General features: G+C 38.3%; 2 protein-coding genes across 7 annotated transcripts in view; one reads left to right on the forward strand and one right to left on the reverse strand.

Moving 5' to 3' along the window:
- The window catches only part of LOC120783882 (zinc finger protein 236-like), a 59,077-nt gene extending 41,612 nt beyond the window's left edge, over window positions 1-17,465 (reverse strand). For 4 of the 5 annotated variants that reach the window (XM_040117222.1, XM_040117223.1, XM_040117224.1 and 1 more), the window contains exons 1-7: window positions 17,232-17,465; window positions 15,481-15,620; window positions 12,444-12,608; window positions 12,145-12,323; window positions 10,662-10,792; window positions 9,318-9,490; window positions 1,878-2,000 (exon numbers count right to left, since the gene is read on the reverse strand). In XM_040117222.1, the coding sequence (XP_039973156.1) occupies window positions 1,878-2,000; window positions 9,318-9,490; window positions 10,662-10,792; window positions 12,145-12,323; window positions 12,444-12,608; window positions 15,481-15,620; window positions 17,232-17,283 (963 nt within the window). In that variant the 5' untranslated portion in view covers window positions 17,284-17,465. Of the gene's footprint in view, window positions 1-1,877; window positions 2,001-2,539; window positions 2,625-9,317; window positions 9,491-10,661; window positions 10,793-12,144; window positions 12,324-12,443; window positions 12,609-15,480; window positions 15,621-17,231 lie in introns of those variants that run through there. The other variant, XM_040117225.1, reaches the window with a different exon arrangement.
- Window positions 17,358-25,862, forward strand: part of LOC120783883 (zinc finger protein 516-like) — a 69,434-nt gene continuing 60,929 nt past the window's right edge. The window contains exons 1-4 of one of the 2 annotated variants that reach the window (XM_040117227.1): window positions 17,358-17,435; window positions 20,501-20,649; window positions 23,477-23,554; window positions 24,554-24,628. The gene's annotated coding sequence lies outside the window, so the exon portion shown is untranslated. Of the gene's footprint in view, window positions 17,436-20,485; window positions 20,650-23,476; window positions 23,555-24,553; window positions 24,629-25,862 lie in introns of both variants that reach the window. The other variant, XM_040117226.1, reaches the window with a different exon arrangement.

A 25,862-nucleotide genomic window follows, 5' to 3' on the forward strand; every position in this document is an offset into this window, starting at 1 on the left:
GTGGAGCATAAAAGTAGCAAAGTATTGGGCATTATTGGACCAAATGTTAATTAGTGTCTGCCTATGTTTGAGTCATCTACTCTTTGATACATCATGCATCATACCAACAAAGTCAATTACATACATACAGACAGTAGCTATGTTTACATATACAGCATAAGCCTTTTTGGTTTTGTGTACATACTGTATGTGAAAGGCAGCATTTAAACACCACTCCACTGCAAATAATAAATTAGCAAATAATTAATTACCTTATACTTTGGATGCATTATTACAACTGTACGCAAGGGAGACCATCCCTAAGAAAATCAGCAGGCTCTACACTGCATTTTAGACTCTATGCCATGCTTGATTGGTTTATGGCAGAAGGAACAGTGTTTAACAGTGTAAATCTGGAGGAGAGTCAGGTTCTTACAGTGCAAATGAAGCTGGAGCTTTTGGAGTTTCTGGCAACGGGGCATGGTGAAATGCCAATTGAAAAAAATAACCAATATTGTTATCTACCAGTAAAGAGAAAGATAAAACCTGTTTTTTTCAAAGCAAGAAAAAAAAAGCAGGCCTGCATTTTGACAAACAACAGACCATGGATGTGAGATAAAAGCTACCAACTATCTTGACAGTAGACTTGTTTGAGGTAACTAAAGCAATGAATGAATTATTTGGTAATTATATGCCATTTGTTTTTTTGCTGTTGGCATAACATGTCCCCTTTAAAACTTGTTTCTCTGTGCCTGTCACATTTGCTTTAAAAAGAAAAATTAAAAGATTTTATGGAGGGGCCATAACATCTAGTCAGGTCAAGAACACTCAAGTAGGTAGGAATATCATTGTCAAAGTCTACAATGAATGGAAATACAGAGGGTTTAACACTCAAGAACAGAAAGGCCAGATTAGACTTTGCCAGAGAACATCTAAAAAAGCCTGCCCAGTTCTGGAACAAGATCCTTTGGATAGATGAAACCATGATTTACTTGTACCAGAATGATGGGAAGAGAAGAGTACGGAGAAGGAAAGGGACAGTTCATGATCCAAAGTTTACCACATCACCTGTCAAACATGGTGGAGGCAGTGTTATGGCATGGGCATGTATGGCTGCCAATGGAACCGGATCACTGGTGTTTATTGATGTGACTGCTGATAGAAGTAGCAGGATGAATTCTGAAGTGTATAGGGTGAATTCTGAAGTGTATACCATCTGCTCAGATTCAGCCAAATGCTCCAAAATTGATTGGACAGTGCTTCACAGCACAAATGGATAATGACCCAAAACATACTGCAAAAGTAACCCAAGAGCTTCTCAAGGCAAAGAAATGGAATATTCTTCAATGGCCATGTCAGTCCCCTGACCTCAACCCACTGAGCATGCTTTCACTTTCTGAAGACAAAACTGAAGGCAGAAGATCCACAAACAAGCAGCAACTGAAGGCAGCTGCAGTAAAGGCCTGGCAAAGCATCTCAATGGAGGAAACTCAGCATTTGGTGATGTCCCTGGGTTCCAGACGTCAGGCAGCCATTGACTGCAAAGGTTTTTCCTCCAAGTATTAAAAATAATCCTTTTATTTATAATCATGTTGGTTTGTCTGAGGACTTTTGAGCCTGTGAAAATGAGGGACTATGTATAAAAATGGGTTTCATTCCCAAACATCTGATGAGATATTTTTGCTACCCCCCCCCTTAATTACAGCTAAAAGTCTACAATTCAAACACATCTTGATGACTCCATTTCAAATCCATTGAGGTGGTTTGCAGTGATATAATTGCAAAAATTGTGTCACTGTCCAAATACCTATGTACCTAACTGTATATTCAAAGTGGATGCTGGAGTGAGGAAGGGTAAAAAACATTTTGCTCATGTTTTCCACATAATGCTCTCTTACCGGAGTGCTGGAGGGAACCTCAATCACAGAGATGTGCATCTTGCTTATGTGGGCATTCAGACTGCCCAGCTTCTTAAATACACAGCTGCAGTCCATGCATGGGAATAGCGGTACCCCTTTAGTCTGTAAGAGAAAATTAAAAAAAAAAAAAAAAAACAAAACAAAACACAAAATTATCCCTGGCTGTTATGCATATGTGTTGCTTTTAAAGCTCCCCTTCAAAGATTTATTCCAGTCACGGAAAATCCCCAAAACATTGTGTTTCAGGAAGAAATGTATTAAGATATCATCTCCAGCTGTCACAATCCCAAATCGAAAAACGTCCAGGTATTCTGCTGTTTATCTTTATATTTTTCTGGACAGGAATGCAGAACCATGCCCAGTTCCGTTGGTAGTACTCAGCTGATGTACTTGCTTTGCCCAATAAAAATCTAAAAGTATTATCATTAAAATTATTTATTTACAAGGCCTGGGAGATTATAGACTGAGTACTACCAATTAAAACAAGCCTGATAATGGATCTCAATTTCATACAGTGATCAGCTGAGATTATTATATATCACTTTACAGACATAATGATACTGCATTTGGTCTGTCTTCAGTAGTCGGAAAAACTGTCAAAGCTTTACACAATGGGTCTGATGTAGGCTGATCATTAGTACCTGGTAGCTTGGGGGAAGCAAATGTCCAGAGCAGGTACAGGGACATTTGATTGGGTTCGGCAGATTTTTGGAGTTTCAACCTCCTCCTAGACATCCTAGAAATCGAGTGGGCATGAGTAAGATGCTGAAAAAATAGTTTGAAAATTGTTTCTCAAAGTTTAAAGTGATGCTAAAAAAAAAATGTCAAAAACTTTTTTAGAAATGTGAGATACAGTAAAAAAAAATTGTAACAACAAATGTGACTGGAGTGTGCCACTAAAAAATAAGTATGAGGGAAGTTGATTGCTTTTCCATGCAGGACAAAACACAAGTGAAGTGTAGGATCACCATCAGTGGACAGGGATTATTTAATGGAAGCAGAGTTTTGAAGATGGATGAAGTCAGAGTGACTAGAAAGGATGAATTTGGAGTATTTTGTGAGAGTGTGAGGGCATATGAAAGAGCTCCAGTAAGGTGTTCTCAGCGCTATGATGATGGCTATGTGGCAACTGGGTAAAGTATGAGTGTGCACAGCTGTAGAACATATGGGAAAAGATGGATGGACACAGGAAGAGAGTAATTTCTCAGGGGGTCTAGAAGTGTTTTTTCATTGTAGTGGTAATCATAATGTCAGTGCAAAGGACTAGGAAAGAAGGGAAAGAGGTGGAAAAGATTTCATAGGGGGTGGTTACATGAGGGAAAGTAGAGATGACAACAATGAGGAAAAGATGAGGAAAAAAACCCGGTCTACGGAGAAAAAAGAAGTAGGAGGTGTTGAAAATCATAAACAGATAGGTGAGGTGATGTCATTAATTGTGTGAGTGAGGCTGAAACATATTTGTTGTTTGATGCAGCTAGGGAGATTTGGGGATAAGGGATATTAAAAAAGGGACACATTCATTATTTTTTTCTGCAAATTGAAGGCTGAAAGTTTAAAAGGGGTTACACAAGTAAAATGGTTGTTGGGATGGGGGATAAACTTACAGATGAGGATTTTTTTCAACTTTAGAAACTGAAAGCCCAAGCCCAGAGTCTTGGTATTGCAGATGCATTATTGTATTGTCAGCTGCCATAAAATAACAACTAGAAAATTCAAGTGTGCTCGCTTATGCTGGCAAGTCCTAGTAGAAAAAGAGATTTGAATGGATTAAAATGTAAATTGTTTGTACATGACATATATCTGAGTTGTAGCTGAAGTCTAATCACTTAAAGCAGTTGAAGGCTCAGTTGAATTTAAAGGGCTGAAAGGGTATGAAGGGTCTGTGTAAGTTTAAAACTGAAAGCAGTTGAAATCAGTTAAAGTGTCAGTTGGAAGAACTGAGAGCAGTTGAAGTGTCTTTTGAATTTGAAACACCAAAAGGGTTGGAAGTGTACTCAATCAGAACTATTTAAAAATCGGGGGGGCTGGTGCTGTCCATCATAGAGAGGAGGGAGATGCAATATCATTTAAAGACAAAGATAACAGTGCACATTTTCACACAGTCTCTCCCGGAAGACATTCATAGTGTTGTACTTGGTTGTGCACATGAAAAGTGACAGAAATAGTTGTTGTCAATAATAGAAAAAAAGCCTGAGAGAGAGGTTCAAATCCTGGGTCCTTTTCCATCTTTGCACAGATGAACGGTCACAGTCTCGGAGTGGCCATGACTGTCAGATTACTGGTTTCGGAGTTACAGAAATGGTCAGCCACAGATCGCCCTTATTTGATGTCGGAAAGGTTTAGGGAAAGGGGGTTTCTCCCCCCAAAACTATTTGACCATCCAACAAGCAATCCTTCAAATCATAAGCAATTGAAATCACTTGAGGTGTAAGTGCTGAAAGCATTTGAAAAAGTTTTTAAGAAATGCTCGAAACTTTGATTACAAATCCAGACCTACACTCTTGGTACCGCTAATGAATGATTTACTATATATATACATACACAGTTACACACTCATGCTCAATAATCTGTACATCAGTTTCTGAGATGCAGTGTTTTTTGAGGAAGCGTAGGAATTTAAGACTTTTATGATTTTAATTCAAATGCCATAAATGAATCAGAGTGGGGCTTCTGAGAAAATTCAGATTGTGAATGGTTAGTTAGATTAATGGAAAAACAACTTTTTTCTGTGTTTTAGTACCTGAATTTGTGATGAGCAAAGATTTTAGATGCCATTCATATGCAGACAGTGTTGCATGGTCCATTCTTAATAAGAAGGAATGCACTGGTGAGCTCAGCAACACCAAAAGGCCTGGAAGACCACAGAAGACAACTAAAGTGGATGATCGCAGCATTCTTCCCTTGGTGAAGAAAAACCCCTCCACAACATCTAGTCAGGTCAAGAACACTCTCAAATAAGTAGGCGTATCATTGTGCCTACAACTGGCATGACCAGACACTTTAACCATGGTGATTTTACTCCCCTAGCTCCTCAGTATGCATCTGCTCGTGAAAACTATTGCGAATAATGCCTGACCATAATTTATTCATAAAGTCAGTCAATCATCAGGACAAACTCTATCTGGAACAGGAAAGCTGAAGAACACTTGTGAAAATTAGATGCATTATTCAGACTGTCCTGCTGTTTGGCTTTCCAGAAGTAATTAAATCATCTGGTCCCATCACAGCCTTTTAGCATGGAATAGACAATCATGTTAGCAAGCTAGAAAAAAAAGCGTTGGAAATTAACTCAGTAGGCCATTTGATCAATTGGGCCACTCAAATAAAATTATCATGTAACATTTTACTTAAATGTACAAACACTTTTGCTCTAGGTGTACTGGGGAAAAACCCTCCATCAAATATGTATTTGTAAGTATAAATTCAACCTAACTGCTCATCACAGTGCAAAACACAGATTCTGTAAGTGTGAGACTGTTTACTCAGACTCAATTAATTAATTTTCTAGAAACAAAAAGGGGTGCGCATATATTGCCAACTCTTATCTTTTATGATCTATCAAAGATTTAGGCTACATTAGACAAGACATTGTCAGCAGAAAATGAGTTATAAACTAATGGGAGACCAACAGTCTGAAGATTACCATGTTTTATTATGTACATGGTCTGTTGTGGTCAACACTCCCTTTTTGATGTTTCTTTTATATTGTGTTAAAAAATATTACACTTTTGAGCAATGTACTTTACAGTATGTGAACTCTATCTTGATTGTCAAAATCAAATATACCTTTAGCTTTAATTCACGGGATTCAACCAAAATATTGCATTAACAATTCTGACAATTTGACAAATTAGCATGTGTGTGGTCCACTTTTTCAAAATGCCAATTTACAGAATAAAGAAAAAACATAAGAAAGAGAGAAAGAAAAAAACAATGTTTGTACAAATACAGCTAGGTACAGAAATAATTGGACAGTGACACAATTTTCATAATTTTGCCATCACAGTGGATTTCAAAGGGACGCCATCAAGATGCGATTGAAGTGTAGACTTTAAAGGGGTTTAACAAAAATATTGCATTTACCATTTATGAATTACAGCTATTTTTATACATAGTCATTATTTTCAGAGGCTCAAAAGTAACTGGAAGAACCAACATAATGGACATCACCAAATGCTGAGTTTTCTCCCTTGAGATGCTTTGCAAGGCCTTTACTGCAGCCTCCTTCAGTTGCTGCTTGTTTGTGGATCTTTCTGCCCTCAGTTTTGTCTTCAGAAAGTGAAAAGCATGCTCAGTGGGTTGAGGTCAGGGGACTGACATGGCCATTGAAAAAAATATTCCATTTCTTTGCCTTGAGAGGCTCTTGGGTTACTTTTGCAGTATGTTTTGGGTCATTAGTCATCAGCAAAGTCTAATCTGGCCTTTCTATTCTTGAGTGTTACCAGTGGTTTGCACCTTGTGGTAAACCCTCTGTATTTACATTCATTGTAGACTTTGACAATGATATGTCTACCTACTTTAGAGTGTTTCTTGACCTGACTAAATGTTGTGAAGGGTTTTTCTTCACCAAGGAAAGAATTCTGCGATCATCCACTTTATTTGTCTTCTGTGGTCTTCAGGCCTTTTGGTTTTGCTGAGTTCACCAGTGCATTCCTTCTTTTTAAGAATGGACCAATTGTGGATTTGGCCACTGCTAAAGTTTCTGCTATCCATGTGATAGGTTTGTTTTGTTTTTTCATCCTATTGATGGCCTCCTTCATTTGCAACAACACATCTTTGTATCGCATATTGAGAGTTCCCATGAAGAGCTACCAAATGCAAATTCAACACTTGGAATCAACTCCAGACATTTTATCTGCTTAATTTGTCATGAAAAAATGAGGAACAGGCCACACCTGGCCATGAAACTGATCAATTGTTGATGGTGTACACAAGCAAATCTATGAAAATTGTATCACTGTCCAAATACTTACGTAACTAAGTGTAGGTCAAAGGACTCATAAGCAGTTCAGGTCACCTAGGCAAGTATTTTGTTTTTACCTGCAGACACGAACCAAACTAAAGGAGTAATCTCCCCTGAGGTCATATAAATCACTCTGAACATGTTTAGCATGAAATGATGTGATAACCAAGCTCTGCCCTAATAGCTTCAATGAGGCAAATTTTCCTGGCTTCTGTCAGCTTCCTCTCTTCAGTAGGATTCTGCGTAAAGTAAGTATCTTGTCTGTCAGATCCCGCACATCTACAACAGCCAAGCCAAGATGGTAGCCAGTTTCTCTAACAAAAAGGATGAAAAATAATAAAGTGTTCCCTCTGTTACTGTAGTATTTATTTATTTGAATAATGTAATTCTGAGATCCTTCTGTGTAGCCTCAATATGTTGGAAAAAATACAATCACTAGAAGTATACTCAGTTGCCAGTTTTATTAGTTACACCTGGCTAAAACCAATGCTAATACTAATGCGAACACATAGGTTTCTGTTATTTTCCCCTCCGAACTGATATAAATGGGGTGAACAAAATAACAGACACATTTTTTAGTATAACACAATACAGTTCAACAGCACTACAACTTACAAAATGATCACAGTTGAATCAACGCTTTTGTAAAACAACAAAAAATTTAACATTATAGCCTTCATGAAGGGAGGATTTATTGCAGGACTGTTCTATTAGACTGCATTTGTTTTAGCTATGTGTATTTATGTATTACATTATCTGAAATCACCTAGGATAGGTTCATACAGTAGCGTGACTGGGATACAGTATTTCCCACTGAAGACTTTTTTATAGAAGTCACTGATCTTCACTAAGAAGACAGTACAGCCAAGCCATTGGCTCTCTTAGGCTGTACTTAGGCACAGTAATGCTTTGAACTGATGTTAGTGATGGACACTGACAATGCGACCAAGCTGATGTTTAGCAGGCACATTGTTTACCATGTTCACCATCTTAATTTAGCGTGTTTGCATGAAAACATCAGCTAATTAGCCCTCAATACAAAATATAGCTGCGACTGATAGCAATATCATTAGTTTTGCAGGTGAGAATTTCACCTCACTCCCTTTCCAACAGACAAACAATATAACAAGGTGTCCTGACGCATTCAGTGTAACAAACTGTGAGCAGGAGGGTTGGCAATTCAGTTTGTGAGTGAATGAGGTGCACAAAAAGAAAGCAAAATGCCTGGGACAACAACTAGAATAAAATAAATAATAGTGAATTACCAAAACCTGGTAAACAGCATAAACAGTATTATATTATTATATATTTCATGTGTATGGTGAACAGCCATATTAGCATTTCAATGTATGTGCAATACAACATGAACTCATTTACCAGTCTTGGCTCTTTTAAGGCCTTTTACTTTTTGATTTCTTGCTCCTGTTGGTTCATCAAGACGGGGAATATCTTCACAACCAAGCAACAAACACGCAGCTATCAGCAGTCACTTCAATTTAAAAGCACTAGTCAATAATATCATTCACTTCTGGAGTTCAGCCACTGTATACACAAATGAAACATTTTGAGGTTGTGGTTTTCTACAAAAATGTGTATTTTTATGTGAGTTATGTAAGTATTATAGTGCTAATTTCAATTTGAGCAGAAACCAACACTGAATCGATTCTGTATGTATCTAATTTTCATAAACCGGTTGATCTACCGTCAGGTCTGAACATCACACTTTTCCTTAAAGAAGTGGAGAAGGAAGATTGGTAAAATGTTATGAATGCATTGAATTAGATTGTTTAATTGTTGTCAATGTTGTTTTTCAACTACTTTAATAATTATCTTAAATCAATCAAGTGGTATAGCAATGGTATAATCTGCCTAGTTGAATCTCTCACAGGTATTTGAAGAAATTCAGAAAATAAATGACGCTGCATTCATAACATAATCAATTCTCTTTCACTTAGGGTAATTTGACACTAACAAATAAATTAATAAGATTTTAGTGGGATATATGCAAAAGTTCCTGCTGCCCCCTCTGTCTTACGCAGATAATAATAGCTACAGGAATCAAAAGAACTGAGAAAGAACATAATCTCTCTGTTGTCATAACACTGAAAACAAATCAGTAAGATTTATTTCTAAATGTTGCTCAAATCTGAGAGGATTTAGGGAAGACTCAAGTAGCGATTTATTTGTCCTACTTGTCTTTCTGTTTCAATCAGTGTTGGAAACTTTCTGACATGCAATTTGTAGGTGTACTTGGAAGCATCTAAATTCTTCTATACTAAAAGAGAACTCAAATTTGTTTACACTGTTACAAGACAGCTGTTTGTTTTTTGGTAGCTGATTTTCTTGCTATGATACCCAACTGCACAACCACAGATGGCATCACATCACACATATTTTCAATGCAGTACTTGAGGATGGAAATCTTAGTATTTGAACCTGTAGTACTGGGCTCTTACCTCAGAATGAACTCTCTGAACATGGGAGTGCAGGTTCCCCTTCTGGGAGAAGGAAGCTGGGCAGAACATGCAGAGGTGAGGTTTCTCTCCAGTGTGTCTCACCATGTGAGTCTGCAGCACCACCTTCTGGTTGAAAGCCTTGCCACAGTGTGTGCACTTATAGGGCCTCTCACCTGAAGGAAAGGATGAGGTCAGGTCAAACAGAAGTCCTTAGCAGGCTGGAAAGACTGAGGACAATTTGATACTTTAACAACAACTGTAATTTCTAGAATCTAAATTAACAACTTCATAACAAAATGAAAACAGTGATGCTGGGGGCTTCTTTAAAATAACCTCATTTATTAATCTCTTTTATAAAAAAAATAAATAAATAAATAAATAATAATAATAATAATAATAATAATTTAAAGCAGCTTTTGAGGCTGGTTACAGCAGTGGATCAGTAAATTATTGTGACTTTTGTCAAGCCGAAAGATTTACTCTCAAAAAAAAGGTTTGTATTTTCCTTAAATGTTTCCTTACCATTTCCACAAAGTTTGACAGTTTTTACAGCAATTTAATATATTTAGCCAGAAAAAAACACGACACCTCTGTTGTGTCCATCTTTAGGGCTTATACTCAGCAAAATCTCTCTGTTAATTCTGTTTTTAAAGTAATTTATCCTGAAATATCAGTAATTTGTATCAGTATGACTACGCAATTCTGTCGCCATGGCACCAACATAAGGCCAACTCTGGTATTATTTCAGGGCTAAATAAAAATTACTCAAATAAAACCCTGTACCCTTAATTTCTCCTCTGTGAGTCAGACAGAGAGAGAGAGAGAGAGACAATGAGGCATAGTTTTTGTTTCTGTGTGTGCAGTCACCCTAAGTGACTCTTCACCTCATCAGCTCAAGGGCTTTTTGAGATTTGAAGCGCAGAGAAATCAACTCTATCCACCATTACTCATCCAGCCAGCCAGCGAAGCAAACAAATTAACACGTGGATGATGTGTTAACAACACGTGGGTGGAAGCTACTGGCTACCTTACCTGAACTTGGGCGGCTAAACAACCGCATAGAAACACAATTTCCAATTAGGGGCCATTAAAAAAACTTCTGCTGCACCCATAGCCTACAGCTTTTAGAACAGCAGGCTATTATTGAGCCCCCACCTATACAACCTGATGCCACTGCCCACCCACACCTCAGAAAAGATCCCCTTCAGGTTTTGTGGAACCTGCAGACCAGCATAACCCACGTGGAGTTTTTTTAACGGTAATTCTTCCAAGTATGAATGACTGATAATGCATTATAACTCGATAAGACAAACATGTTGTCCCTTTTCAGTGCTTTTCACTCACCTGTGTGTATTCGTATGTGTCTGACAAGCTGGCTGGGCTTTTTGAAAGCCTTTCCACAGTGATGGCAGCTGTTTGTGAACCCACTGCGATCAATATTTTTCTTGTAGTTTCTGGAACTAGAGGTGAGCGGTCTGTGGAAGGAGTAAACACAAAAAAATGTCAAAATGGTTTTATATAACATGCATTAACAGAGGATCACAGATAATTATCAAAATCACAGCAATTCATATATTTTCATTATTAAGTTTTGTTACATTTAGCCCCCGTAGATTTCATTAGAATTTTCCCATTAATCAAAACTTCTGTAATACACAAATCCTTTTCATGTTTTATAGCAACTTCTGCACCATGAAACAATGAAGTGCTACCGACACCGTGACAGCACAAAATATTTAAAAAAAATCTAGGATTAGACACATTAATTTATATTGATCCTGTTAACATCTGCATTATTTAATGTGCACTTTCCCATTTAAATAAATAAACAAAATGGTGCAAATCAGTGCTTTCACGGTTCCTGTTCTTTCTTGTGGATTTGAACTGAAGAGAAGGCACATTTGCTGGAGTCAAATAAATTTACTTTATCATACAAACTATTTTTCAGTTTCGCAGTGCACATAGTTGTGTTTATGTACTGCAGGATATTTTGCCACAATATACTGTTACATGCAGAATTGGTACACTATATATCTGTGGCATTTGACCTCCTCAGCTGTTTTCTGTCCCCCTCACATGTTTGTAATACTGGCCTATTTTTTTGTTTTATAGTTTTAAATCAAATCACATCTTTAATGTCCAGATGTACAGAATAAATTGTGCTGGGGACATCCTTTTCTTGTTATGTTGAAAGGCTATTTTTGACCTTGGTTCTAGTGTTTACGGTTTGCAATTATTTGAGCAATTACACAGTTATGCTCATGAAAAACTGCCTTCGATGTGCATTCAATTCATGTGAATGAATAACAATGTACAAAAGTCCGGTTTTAATTCCACTGTATGGCATGAAAGACTGTGCGTGTCCACCGGCAGTCAATACATGCTTTTAAAAACACAGATATTACTGAAATAGGATGGAAGTGTTTTCTGTAACATTTGTAATGAAACCTTGTTAACTCAACCCTACAATTCTGCCCTGCTGACCCATGTAAAAGATTTTCACATGACTGGCTTTTAATTGGAAAGTTTGATAGTCCCTTGATATTCAAAATGCAGATCAGATACCCCTCAGCCTCCACTACCCACGTACATTATATCCTTGTAACTTATTTGGCATAAAAATGGCTAAATAAATGCTGACTGCAGGCAGCTACGATCCCTAAATATCATTCTCAGAATGGTAGACTTCAGAATTTAAATTGCCTAGAACAAGATGCTCATAGTTCATTTTAATAGATATTGAATTTATGCTTCCCTTTTAACTCCAAGCAGTTTTCCGCCTAACTTGGTCAAACATACTAAATCAATGTCTGAAGACCTGCCTGACCTCATCTTGATGTGACTCTTTGTGTGCTCCTTGAGGTGTGCAGATGTCTTGAACTCCTTGTCACAGGTCTTGCAGGTGTAGACCTTGATGCCTGACAGCTCCTTACGGTGCTCCTCCAAGTGCAAAGAGAGCTGGCTCTGGAGAACAAACTCATCTCCACACTCTGCACAAATCAAATTCTGCAGTGGTTGTCACGAAGTAAAATGAGGAGAAAAAAGGCAGAATTAAATGTCTTTCTCATACATAGAGAAAGGAACTGTTTGATGATGGTATGATGTCCGATTGATGAGGTGACTAACCTCCTCCTTCTCGTGCAGCATGATATGAGATTTGAGACTGGCAATGCGGGAGAACTTCTTATTGCAAACGGGGCAGGTGAAGTCAGAGGTGGTGTGTGTGGACTTGTGGAGGGTGAGGTTGAACTCCACGTTAAATGTCTGTGGACACTGGTCACATCGATGTGGCTGCAAAGGGAGAGAAGAGAACTTAGATAACCTAAATAAATTCTGAATAATATAAGTTTAGAAGATTGTACATCTTTCTCCGCAATGCTGTCCTTGTAGCTGCTAAGTCTGACTCCTGGTGAAGTCCGATGGAGACAGTGTAGATACACAAACCAGGAGTCCCTATTCGACTTCAATTAGTGTGCTACTTTTTTTTTGACTCAAACAACTACATTTGCTGTGAAGGAAGGAGAGCAAATGAAAGAAACAGAAAGACAGAAAAACAACACCGCTACACAAGTACAGAATATTACCGGACAACCAAAAAAAAAAAAATATTTCCCATGAGGGAGCCGACTCACTTAATTTCTTAGTACTTTAGAGTGACGCCGAGTGCATCACATCACTGACACCGGTGAGCCTTACTCAGAATGGCAGACCCCGAGGGTACTGCTGTTCAGCCTGGATAAAGTGTCAGTGTAAGTGAAGATAGTTGCCTTGATACTGAAATGGCCCACAACTACAGGTGCAGCTGCAAATGAAGTGAGGTAGACTCCTACTATAATATTTTCAGAGAGAGGAGACTAAATCAGGGAAATAAAAAGTGTTTCCCTCATTTTAATATTCTTGTGAATAGCACTGAGTGAGGAACCTCTCTGTCTTACTTAAGTTAAGTAAGACAGAGAGACACAGCGAGACAGCAACTGAGTGACTGTGGATCTAAAAAGGAGAGAAGGCAAAGATGTGAGTGTTGCTGAAGCTATAAGCAACAGGTAAATGGAGAGAAGAGGATGCACTTAAAAATTTAAGTGTAACTAGACAAATATTCAAACATGAAATAGTAACTAAAACAACTTGTATCACTCAGCTTTAATTAATGCACATTTTTTCTGTATTTGTAATTAAAAAAACATGCATTATTAAAACAATAAACATCTCTTGCACTTAACCTCCCACACAAATCAGTCCAGGCATACTGCCCAAGAGAAGCCAACGTAAAACAGCACAAACAAAATTATCACACTGCACCTCCTTGATTGGCAGTAACGTCCTTCACACAATGAGCAGTTTAAACCCATGATAATCAGCATACGTTGTAAAGCATGATCAGGCTCCAAAAACTGAAAAAGAATTTGCAGCACCCTCTGACTCATCTGATGAAATAAGGGGTATTAATGTTTTTGAGTTAGTGCAATACTTCATTTTAGGATTTTTGTATGTAGGACAACATAATTTGGTAAGAGGGAATGGAAATTCATACAAATAGCCTCTGAATCTAATTTACTATTACTGGCAAGTAACCACTGTAGCAGACTGCAGCTGTGAATCAACCTCTAGTAATATTTACAGTGCTACTTAAGACTGTTTTTGGACACCACAGAGGGAGAGACCAGCGGGGCCGGGGTGCATAAGCATCTTCTTGCCTCCTCAGCTAAATTTCACTTTTAGTTCTGCTGTAACTCCTCTACACCACCTAAGCAGTAACAACAACAGCAATGCAGTGCAACAGCACTAAATGTATGCATTATTCCCTTGAATGGCTCAAAGCAAATCCAGTCCAGTGTATTATGACTGAGGCAGCCATTCATATATTGGAATAAATCTTATCAAGTGAGTTTATTCATCTTAAGAACTACCAAAATTCTCCCATATTGATTTTTCAATCAACTGTGTATCAGATTGTGCCATTGCAGCTCCACAATAGTTTCCACTATTCAAACTTAAGGAGCAGAGAACGTGTGCTTTTGTGCTCCTTTTTGCTTTTCAGACATACAAAAGACACATCTTTAACAGTCCAGCATCAGTTCTTACTTGGCAGAAGTTTATCCAATCAGCTTAACTGAGGCTGTGCTCATTGACATCTTCAATATTAGTAAACACCCTACTTAAGTGAAAACGTGGTGATACAAAATTGTGTGGCTCTAAGGTAATTTTGCGTAAGGGTGAGTAAATAACCCCAGATGTTTCCTGAATGAAGATTGTTCAAGAGAACATCCACCATGCAGCTGGTAATAGCATGTTCCCAAAATTTTGAATGCAGCTGGGACCAAATACGGTGATTGGCAGACTAAGTTGAGACCTGTGCTGGGATTACCAATCAATGGCACCTACGGCAGCTTTAAATGTACATATTGTAATAAATCATATGAGCTGAAAAATCCAGGACACCTCCAGCTTTGACGGTAAGCCGCTAGCTTGCCCCAAATCCAACCTGTCTCTGGAACACTGCCATCCACTAAAGCTTTGCGTACAGCATGTCAGTTATCCTCTTCAGGTGAAGATGTATGGCGAAGAGTTTCCTCTATTCCCAAAGTGTTGAATTTATGTTGTGCTTTGTGAAGGTAATTTACAACAGGTCAACAACCTCACAGATGAAGCTTCCTGCACCAGCAAGGGCTTGAATGCTGTCACCTGATACCTGCATCAAATCAGTCGCTTGTATGACAGCATCTCCCTGTGCTTCCTGGTTGCTAGGCACATCATATATGATCCTTTCAACCAAACTGAGGGCCATAAAATTGAAATCCTGAAAATGTCCCTCATAGGTACTGTTATCAGCATTGGAAATGCCACTAGGCAACTACTCAATAAATATTTTGCTTAACAGATCACATCTGATATTTAATTACTATGTTAGAGCAGTATGAGAACTACCCTCTATGTGGCTTTATACAAAGCACAATACTGGGCAGCTACTTGACCAACAGCGATCGGTTGCAGTTCTACTGAGAGAGATTGAAATGTGAAGAATTGTAAGAAAACAAAATACATGTGCAGAAGACAAAGAGCAAGCATGCCTTCCTGACTTTTTCTGGATAAATAAAGGTTAAAAACTGATTTGTGTTCACTCTCTTCTCATGGTCGACTGCTGTCACCTCTGTGCTGTACTTGCCTTATCGTTGACCTCATGTTCACGGAGATGCTTCTGCAGCTGGCTCTCTGTGGTAAAGATCTGACAGCATATTGTGCACTTCTTGTCCTTGAGCTCTCCATCACTGAAACCTTCCGCTTTAGTTTCACTGGGATCTGCATCTACGGGAAGTACAGTAGAGAACACTTCAGTATCTTCATTTGGTTGAAAAGGCTTTCTCCTGACAAGAATAGCTGAGGTAGATATGATAGAGGGGATATTCAACGACACAGATGCTGTGTTCAATGGCTTTATTTTTTTTTTAATTCTAAAACCAAACATTTGCATCTGAGCAGTATTTAAATACAGTATACACTACATGATATGACAGTCCCCTCTCCGGAATTTCAAAGTAGTGTTGATGTGGTTGCGTGCTAAGGACACACATTCTATGACCTGGCATCCGCATTAATTCAGTGTCTCTTGAAGCGGGGTATGGGTACTTAAGGGGGTTTGGGAATTAAGGGGAATAGGCTAACAATGCTGACAATCAAGGCTAATAATTAAAGTGATAGTTTTCAACTTAGCTTGCTGATATTTCAGTATTTTAAAATTGATTGTTTTTCACTTAAAATTACGTTATATCCTTCCTTTTTTTTCCCCTGCCAGAATGGGGGTTCACTGTAGACCACCACACCCACTAAAATATCAACCCTTTAATGTAACTTACTAATACATTAGTCCATGTTCAACAGCAACACATCCAGAAGTGGGGACTGTGTACATGACGTTGGTTTGCAAGGAAATTAAAAAAAGTTTTAATTCAGAAGGCTAATGAAAACAATGACAGAAACTTTTCCATCTTTTAGTTTCACTCTCTTTTAACTTACATACACAAAGTAAACGGTACAAGTCCGTTTGCAGTCTTTGGCAGACTGCGATATGTCACGTCATGCTTGTCTGTGAACCGTTTAGGCGTTATTGATATTACTCTCGATATTGGTATTCAGCAGTTTCACTGTAGAATACGTCTATCTTGGCGGACAATACCAAGGCAGTGTGTACTCGATTTGTAGGACACGAATGCCAGGTGAAATTTCTACCTGATGTGACGTGTTGGGTTTGATTGCAAACTAAGCTAGTTTACATCCATCAGGTGAATCACGTGGTAACGTACCATTTAAGTTATCCAACTAACGGGTCACTATCACCAAGCTAAATATTGTATTCCGATGATGGCATCGATATGGTAGCAAACCGGATGCATTCCGAAAACACAGTTCGACACTCCTTTAGGTCATGTTAATTCGTGAATGTGGTAACTTGCTCCGACCATACACAACCATCAGCAGCCGGACAGCCTCGCTACGCTGCTTCACAGGATCAAAATAACAATGGCCAACATTTTAGCGTGTTAGCCCCGAAGCTAACAGTAGCAAAGCGAGCTAGTTAGCAACCACAAGCTAACAACCAATTACTAATAAACAAACATTAGGTGTAAACAGCGTACATTAACTAATGTTATGCGACATCGCGGTTTCTCCCCGTACGGACACCAATTTAGACTGGAAGCCAATAAGAAGAGGCACCGAAATGTTATTAATATCATTCCGCCTCAATCACTCCTTCGCCGCACAAAGCAAAGCCCACCCGCAATACTATATCCGGGGACTATATACACTACATTGAAGTGTTATTATATACGCTACAGAGATGTTTGACCAATTAATAACAGGTTATTTGGATAGCCCACAATCTGTATTTTTTATTCGTTGCATTTTGGTACTTGTTACCTGTTTCGTCGTTGCTTTTAACTCTCAGTTTGCGAGGCCGGCCCCGCGGCATAGTTCCAGGACTCAGGGCGGGTGTGCTGTGAACGATTTGCTTTTCAAAATGGCGACTCCGTCATCTGTAGACAGCAGCGTACCAGTGAAGCCACACAGCTACGCGGAGTAGGGAGACATCTACCGTTTGGTTCATTGTACATGCATTTACAGGTACACACCAAAACAACAACTTGTTCTGCTGTTAAGGGAGTCAGCCTCGTTATAATTATGAATAACTAATGAACGGACTATTTACAGTATTTGCACCTCCATGGTGTACACCAGGTTTTTTCTATAATGTTGTGGATTTTTGTTGTTCTCAAATAATGTGGCTGAATTCATGTCAATGCCCTAAATATATAAGTTAGGAACATGTATAAATACATATACGTTTAGTTATTTTATTAGAAATAATCTAGATGGCACCTGTGACCAGATAGCCTATTGCTTTTAGCTGTACTGTAAACCCTCAGGGGCCCTGAAAGCCCCATGTGTGTCTGATGGTTTTGTGGTAATATGACTTGTAGCAAATGATATGGCAATATACACAACTAAAGCACATTATTAACTGAAATGATAAAGCCCTGCAGGAAAAGGTGCCACATTACCTGCTCTTTCTACTATATGCCAAAAATTTTACACCCTGTATATTCCTGAATACATTTTTGTTCAACCAGAGAACTAATGGGGGGGCACGCAGCCACCTAGCAGTTTAATCTGTCCATGTATACAACAATAAATACGCAGTCAAAAGTAAATAAAGTTTGAAAGTGTACATGAAAAAAAGAAAATAAAGGAACTATTTAGATAACATGTTCTAGCATTTTCCAAAAATAACAATCATCAGGAGGCTTTTCACAAAAAATGATTGTCATTGATACTCTAATGAAAAAGAACTATAATGGGATATCATAAGTGTTATCCAAAAGTATAGATTTTCTGTAGGAAATATAAGAATATTATAAGAGCAGTAAAGTTATTATTACATTGATTCTATTCAGATAAAGTGACTTATCCTCAGTGTTACAAATGCATTAAGTTGTAATTCCCAAGAGGAACACGTGTGATATGTTAGTTTTGAACTCACAACTGAGTACCATAGACAATATCATATTGATTTTCCAACAGGATGTGAGGCACGTTGTAGAACGTGTTTACTCTGACCAGCAGAGGGAGGCAATAAGTTATGAAAGGCTTTGGTCATTTATGAGCCAATGATCCTGGAGATGCCAACAAGCTGCTGACTGTGCTGATGAAATGGGATTGGTCCTGTTTAGGAGTGTGCTACTGATGTCAGCCGCCTCAAAGAATGTGTGTTTCACTCAGACCTCCTCTGGATCTGAATCAGTTAATGACTCCCAGCAAATTGGTGTATTTATTTGAATACTGAGCACAAGGGAGCAGAGCTGTTTATGAAAATAAAGGAAGAAGAAGAGAGTGTGAATGTCCAGAGTGTTTGAAACTAAAACACTGCCTGTATTTATTTGTGTAGGTTAATTGAGGCGATTATCTTGGTGGAGAAAAACAATAAATCTCACAGGGTTCCATCTGGTCAATGCTAAGAAATGGAAAGTCAGGGCATTTGCGTTAATATATATCTCATTAGAAAAACATTTACTGTAGAAACAAAAGAAGTCTGACATAGTAATAGAAGGTAATGGAGAAATCAAAGAATTTTATTTTGAGACAGGACCCAGCCTGACGCCAGATGTGTCTACTCTAAGATTTTATGCTCTTCAGATGAGCTATGTATCGGCATGTGCCATGGAATGTAGTATTATCATTCGCTCCTTGCTAATTGCCATGAAATGCAATTGTTCACATTATTCTGCAATTTAAACTGCTGGTACGATTGTTTGGCAAGCTAGTAGATAATTGACCTCAAGTTTTCCATTCAGAGCACGGAGTCAGATTCTACTTGCTAAACATAGCACATGTGCCCTATAGTTGCTGCCTGTGAAGTGCATGTAGCATTAACGGTGGGGAGTAGTATAGATACAGAATAAAAAAAGTTTATGTTTAGTTTGCAGTAAAAAGAAAAAAGAACTACAAGGAACAGACCCCAAAGAAATAAGGTGACACCTAAACTATACATTTTTCATCAAGAAAAAAAAGAGTGTTTGAGAAATCGCACATACGTGCAAACACACACCAGGTTTGTGTGCAACTTTAGCATACTATAACCATAAATAGATGCTCTTCTGTTGAATGGCTGTATCTTCAAATCATAAAGTATATGCGTCTGATTGCCTCAGCAACATCTTTTGCCAGAGATTGGCCTACAGGTGGAAAGCCATGACTCTCTGCTGTATTTTTTTTTGTTTCAAAAAAACGGGAAGTAAGCCCCTTGACTTCTGGTGAATAAGCAGCCAACCAAGTGCATGTTCATTGTGTAGGAACATCTGTTCCTGCCAGGCCGCCAGTTACTCTGCCTGTCCCCTCACGGCTGCACAGGCCACTGATCTCACCACTGAAAACAAAACACAAACAAAAAAAACAAAAGACTGGACATCATTCTGACCTTGTGGAATTGTCCACGCCCCTCTTTCCTCCCTCTCCTTTTTTTATTTTGAGCTGTGGTCTGCTCTCTTTCCTCTCACCGCAGTCAGGAGGAGAGTGATCAATCATTAAAATTGTCATGAGCTCTGGGAGTGAGATTGTCAGGAAGCCCACCTCTCCAGGAGACTTGCTAAAGTCATGTTGTGAAAAACATGCTGAGAAGGGAAAGAGAGTGAGAGAGCTACTGTTGTTGAGTCCTATCTCTGGACTTGTCATTCATTCTAACAAGCCTCACCATTGGCAACAATGATACTGGCCGCGCTTTTCCTCAGACTAGGCTAGACATGAGTCAGACTTGAAAATATGGTGCTTGTTTGTTTTTTTATTGTGATCAAAATCTTAGCAATTCAGCAATTTAAATGATATCAGACTATTCACAGTTAGAATAGAAACATCCATGACTTAAGGATGTCTTTGCTGATTTTGAATTGTATGTTTTCCCTGTCAAACCAGGACATTGTTGTCTGCAGATTCACCACCACCTCGCACAGAGCCAGACAAAGACTAAGTCAGACTCCATTCTCAAACAAAGGATAAATTCAGACCTAAAATTCTCCATATGTAGCACGAGGCCGGGCTGTAAATTCCTCTATGGGGGGGGTGACAGGGCTTAGGATGACCCTTGGAATGACCTTGTTCAATAACATTTCACATCCTGCCAGTGTATCTTCTCCCAGGTGTGGCAGAGTCTCACCCTGTGCTGTCAGAGAGCACTGTCCGGATCCATGAAACCAATCATTCTTCGGCATCATGGAAACAGCATCTGACAGCCGTGGTCGCCATGGGCGTCCTCCCCTGTGACCATCCTCAACAGGGGACCAGGGAGGTAAGGCCATGTTCAACAACACTCTCTGGACTGCTGGCTCTCTGCTTTGGTAAAGAAGCTTTGAAACATGCAAACGATTTTTATTTTTTACTTTGAAAATTCAAAACATAAATGAGCCCTTAAGAAAAACAGAATATTAATATGAATTCAGCAAAATGAATATGTAACATCTCACAGTCAGTGATTGAAACATTAATTAAGAATTACAATGAGATGTTGCTACCATCACACGCCTTGTCCAAAATAACAATAGTAGAGCAAAGAGTGTCAGAAAAATCAGTAAGCAATAAGTGTGGTTTGAGAATATACCAGCAAATGAAATGTAGGCAGTGAAAAACTAATGTCAACATGTAATATGTGCATTCTCAGCGTTAGCTTTGAATATGAATACAGTATGCACAAAAAGTGTCTCTGTATGCAGATGTGTGCTGTAATTTCTTCACACACACAGAGCTCAAAATAAAGTCAAATTAACACTGTTGGATGTGACAGAGTTGGTGTAATAACCATTGGATTGTATTTCACCCTCCCATTGTTCCACATTGTTTTGTCTCTGCCTACCTTTGTCTTTTGTCTTGTGCAATTCTCTGTCAGCGCACTGTGCAGAGGGATGTGGAGATAAGGGACTTGTTTCTGCATATCTACCATTTAGCCTCCCACTGGGTGTTAGAGGGAAGGAAGGAGAGAGGGGAGGAAAAAGAAGGAGAAAGCATTATACAAACAAGGTGCACACGTTAATACCAACTAAATCTAAGCTGCTCTAAAATAAAGCCCAATTCACTGTGAGCTGTGCTTGAAAGATGAAATAGCATTGCAGGAGTGTTTTGTAATCAATAATGCATGGCTGTCCATCTTCGGAAAAGAGAAAGCCCCTCCAAACACACCAGAGGCATCAGACACTCTTCATTTCATGCTGAAGGTCAGCAGAGCAGCATGGACATCCCTACAGTACATAACACGAGGAAGTAAACACATACAGAAAATGCATTTTTACATTCGCTCCTTCTATTCATAGAAATGTGTTTATATTCTGTCAGGCAGGGATAATTTTAATAGATGAGCGTTTTCAGATTAAGTGCTTAGAATGTAATCACGGTTGTTCTGAGCTGGTCATGTAATCCGATCCCAAATATAATCTAATATTTTCACTAATACATTTCAGTTGAAAAGATGTGTAATGCCTTTAGATTACAGCCCACAAATTACAGTGTAAATATTTTGTACACAAAGGGTATCAGAGAAATACTTATAGGTACAAGTGAAGAAGTTCAGGAAACGGGGTAACAAGAGGGGTACCTAGGACTAAATGACACCGTAAGAACTTTTTTCAGTTTCCCAGTAGATATTGAATAATTACAAAATACAAACGGGATACTAACATTCCTAGCCTATATGTCCTTTCACAGCAGCTATGTCACGAAAAGGAGCTAAACTACATGTGGCATTTAAACTTAATTAAAAAACAAAAAACCTTATGCTATACTTTATTGTAACAATGTAATAAGACAATAATTACAATGAAAAGGGTGTGAACAATTGAAAACTACATTTTAAAGCCTAGTATTTAACCATTATTTTACAACCATAAACATAACCTATAAAACTATAAACTAGTTATAGCTATAAGGGCACACTCTTCCTCCCAGTCTAACACTAACTGTTCCCCAGCAACAACAGTAATTTAAAAAGAAAATACATGAAAATCATTAAAACTATATTAATAAAAATAATCACACTAGGCTAAAAAAAATACTCTTTAAATTGCAATATCCAAAAATCACTTTTGTACATACATCATAATTTTATAATAGAGGATAATATAAATCATTTCAGTTCAATTCAACATTGTTACCTAGTAATAATACTTCCTCTTAGACACAAAATTGTTGACCCCTTATTCCCTATTTTTTTGTCTTCTTCTCTTTTACTTATATATAGGCACCCAATAAGTATTATTATTAATGATAATGATTATCAATACCTTTTATAAACTAAATCATTACAAAGTCATTTTTGAGCTCTAATAGTTTTTATAATCTCCTCTTAATTATTATTTCAACTTATTTGAATGACTATATTCGATTACTATATCACCGTTTAGTGTGACCTCATCCTCACACTCGCATGCAATGTTTTCATCACTGCCCATCTGTTCAGTCCAGATTACTCTTAAATATTAATCCTTCTCCATCCTAACTGCATTATGACAGTATGCTCATCACCTGCTCGAGAGCCATCGTCTGTATCGATTTCCACCCGGCTTCTGCGCATCTGGATGTTAAAATTATTCCGACCACAATAGAGCCTCTCCTCAGCCACTATAAATACAAGCATGCATACACACTCCCCTAATACCCCCCTCCTCACACATTCTTTGTACACACAGCAAATACAGTGCATACTCATCTGTGACTGCCTGAATGTAATGTACATAGAGACATACAGTAAGCAGAAACAGAATTCCACCCCCCGCCTTTTAGCCACCCATACAGAGTGCATAAAATTTGTAGTATTATTTGCCTACACGGATGCACATAATCAGAGGCACATTCACATGTGTGCACACCTGTATGTACACACATGCATGCACCCACCTTATCCGAATGTAAAAGCCAGAGGACTGAGCTAATGCTTATGCACTGAGGAGGAAACATAAGGATAATCAGCTTCCTTCCACGTGAAGCCGTGGGGCCATGACAGCTCAGATCAATTAGACACCATTAAAAGCCAGTCCCAGAACAGCCATGGAGACTTCCTAATGTCTTCTTTTTCCCTCTGCATGGCGCTAACAAAATCCATCTTTTCCCTCGCCCAAACCTAATTACAGGTAGAGATGCACTGTGTGAGATGAAAAGCTGGGAGACGCTTTGATGGATGGTGGGCTCCTGCAAAACAGAGCAAACAGGTAATTAACATGACAATTGGGCGAGGCAGGGGTCTCATACAAAGACACAAGGGTGGTGGTGGTGGTGGTGGGAGCAGAGATGTGCATATGTGTATTATTTGAGCCAGTTGAGGGGACAGAGACTCCAAAGTGCCTAAATAAAGGGAGCTGAAGAAAAGCTGAAAACTTTGATGTGTCATGACATCCTTTTCGCTCTGTGCTATAGTGACGTGGAATAAATAAGTCCCACACAGTCCTGCAGGGACTGACCAGATGCCTAATAGAGGTGTTGAAACCTTGTGCAGAGATAAATAATTTATTCTTTGACAAAGTGTACCTCATTAATTTTTCATCACAACATGTTTATGGGTGATTCACAAAGATGTGATAGCTGTATCAGTCTAAATTGTCAGGTGTATGTTGAAGGAGCTTCTGTGCCTCTTCAAAGAGTGTATAGATCTGACTAAATTATCTCCCAGTCTCTTATTTCCGTGTCAGTTCACAAACTGATCTCAAGGAGAATGTGACTCATTTTAAAAAATACACCATTAACGTTTTGTTTAAATGTCTCATTAAGACTGACACCACACTAAAAAGGTGAAGTGAAAGCAACAGCACACACTTCCTACCGATATGTAATGGCTCATGAGAATAAGAAGCACACTTCATAAGCAATGAGCGTGCTTGGGGAATTCCATACATTAGTAAATGGCATTACAAGATGATTCCTCTCAGAACAATGTGTCACACTTTTGTCAGGGTTTCTATGTTAGGATGGCAAGAATTACCTGGCAGCCAGTTTGTTAGGTAACCAGTACTTTTAATTATTATTTTACCTGATTTAGATCCCTTTGATATAAAGCAAACTCAGAGCCATATTCACTGTGTTTGTCTGGTCATAGACAGGTGAGATAATGAACAAATATTTAAATAATATAGTACATACATATAGTATAGAAGACACAATTAAATCCTAATGTAAGATTTTGTGTAATTTTTAAAAATGTGTTTTCCTCTTAGGTTTCCTTCTCAGCACTGCCAGACACTAAAAACCATGGGAAGCATTTCAGTATGACGGAGACAGTATCTCAGAAGGTATTTACAGCACCACTTCTGACAATCAACCATAACTTCCTGTAAGAGCAGCAACTCTAAAGACCTCTGACAGTATGCTGTAGAGAGACACTGAAGGCTTGAACACACAGCATTGTGTGTTTTGATTCCAATGAAAGGAGGCCTATGGCTAACCTTAAAGGGTAGGGTCTATTTAGTCAGCGTATTGTATGTGATGAAAGACAAAATCTTGTCTTTGTGTCTGTGTCTGTAATAAATGGCTGGTATGTAGTGTGAAAGTAAAATTAGTAGGAATCAACAAACAGTCATATATTCAGTCATTGTTGACAACTAGCATTGTTCTGAAAGTGGATGGTTACATATTTTTAATCATATAATTTGCAAGGTTTGTCTACCGGCCAGAGTGGTAAAACGCACGAAAAAACTGTCAATGCAAGATCTCACTTCTTGGCATGCACAATAAGAAAGCATCATTTGTTTGGCTAGGTCATTGGTGGAAGTAGTAGTCAGATCCTTTACGTAAGTAAAAGTACCAATAATGCAAAAATACTCTATTACAAGTAAAAAATTCTGCCTTCATAATCCTACTTGAGTAAAAGTGCATTTGTATTATCAGCAAAATGCACTTTAAGTATGAAAACTCAAAGTACTTGTTCTGCAGTAAAGTGGCTCTATGACTGATAAATCATTAGATTTCTAATACTGATGCATTCATTCGTAAGTGCTATTGTACCTGGCAGTACAGGTTCCCAACTAGGGGGCTGGGCCCATCCAAAGGGTCACAATGTAAACAAACTATTCTACACAGGTTTGTATTAATTTCTAACCTTTTTTTTGTAAAATATTAGATAATTTTCCCCTTTTGGGCCTCAAAAAGTTTATTGGGGCAATCTATCTTTGGTGAAACTGCTCAAAACTCAAACATTTGAAACTTGATAAGAACCCAAACAGACACTGCTTTTATGCAAGGGGTCACAAGCCACAAATGTTGGGAAACACTAGTTTAATTGTTGAGCTTTAATATTTATTATATGTTTTTAGTACTTGAGTAAATGTACTTTCAACCACTGGGTTAAGGAATAAAAATGTTGACCTGACCTTGATATTTAATGTCCTTCCGTAAGTGTAAAGATGGAAGTTTTGTCTTCATAGGTAACGAATCCACAGAACAGAGACTAAAAGTCATTGCCAGCATTTGATAACAATCACATGTTTGTCTTGAAATTTTTGTTGCTAATTGCTGAATACTTAAAAA

The sequence above is a fragment of the Xiphias gladius genome, chromosome 22 (genome assembly GCF_016859285.1).
Source record: "Xiphias gladius isolate SHS-SW01 ecotype Sanya breed wild chromosome 22, ASM1685928v1, whole genome shotgun sequence".
NCBI classification, from domain to species: domain Eukaryota; kingdom Metazoa; phylum Chordata; class Actinopteri; order Istiophoriformes; family Xiphiidae; genus Xiphias; species Xiphias gladius.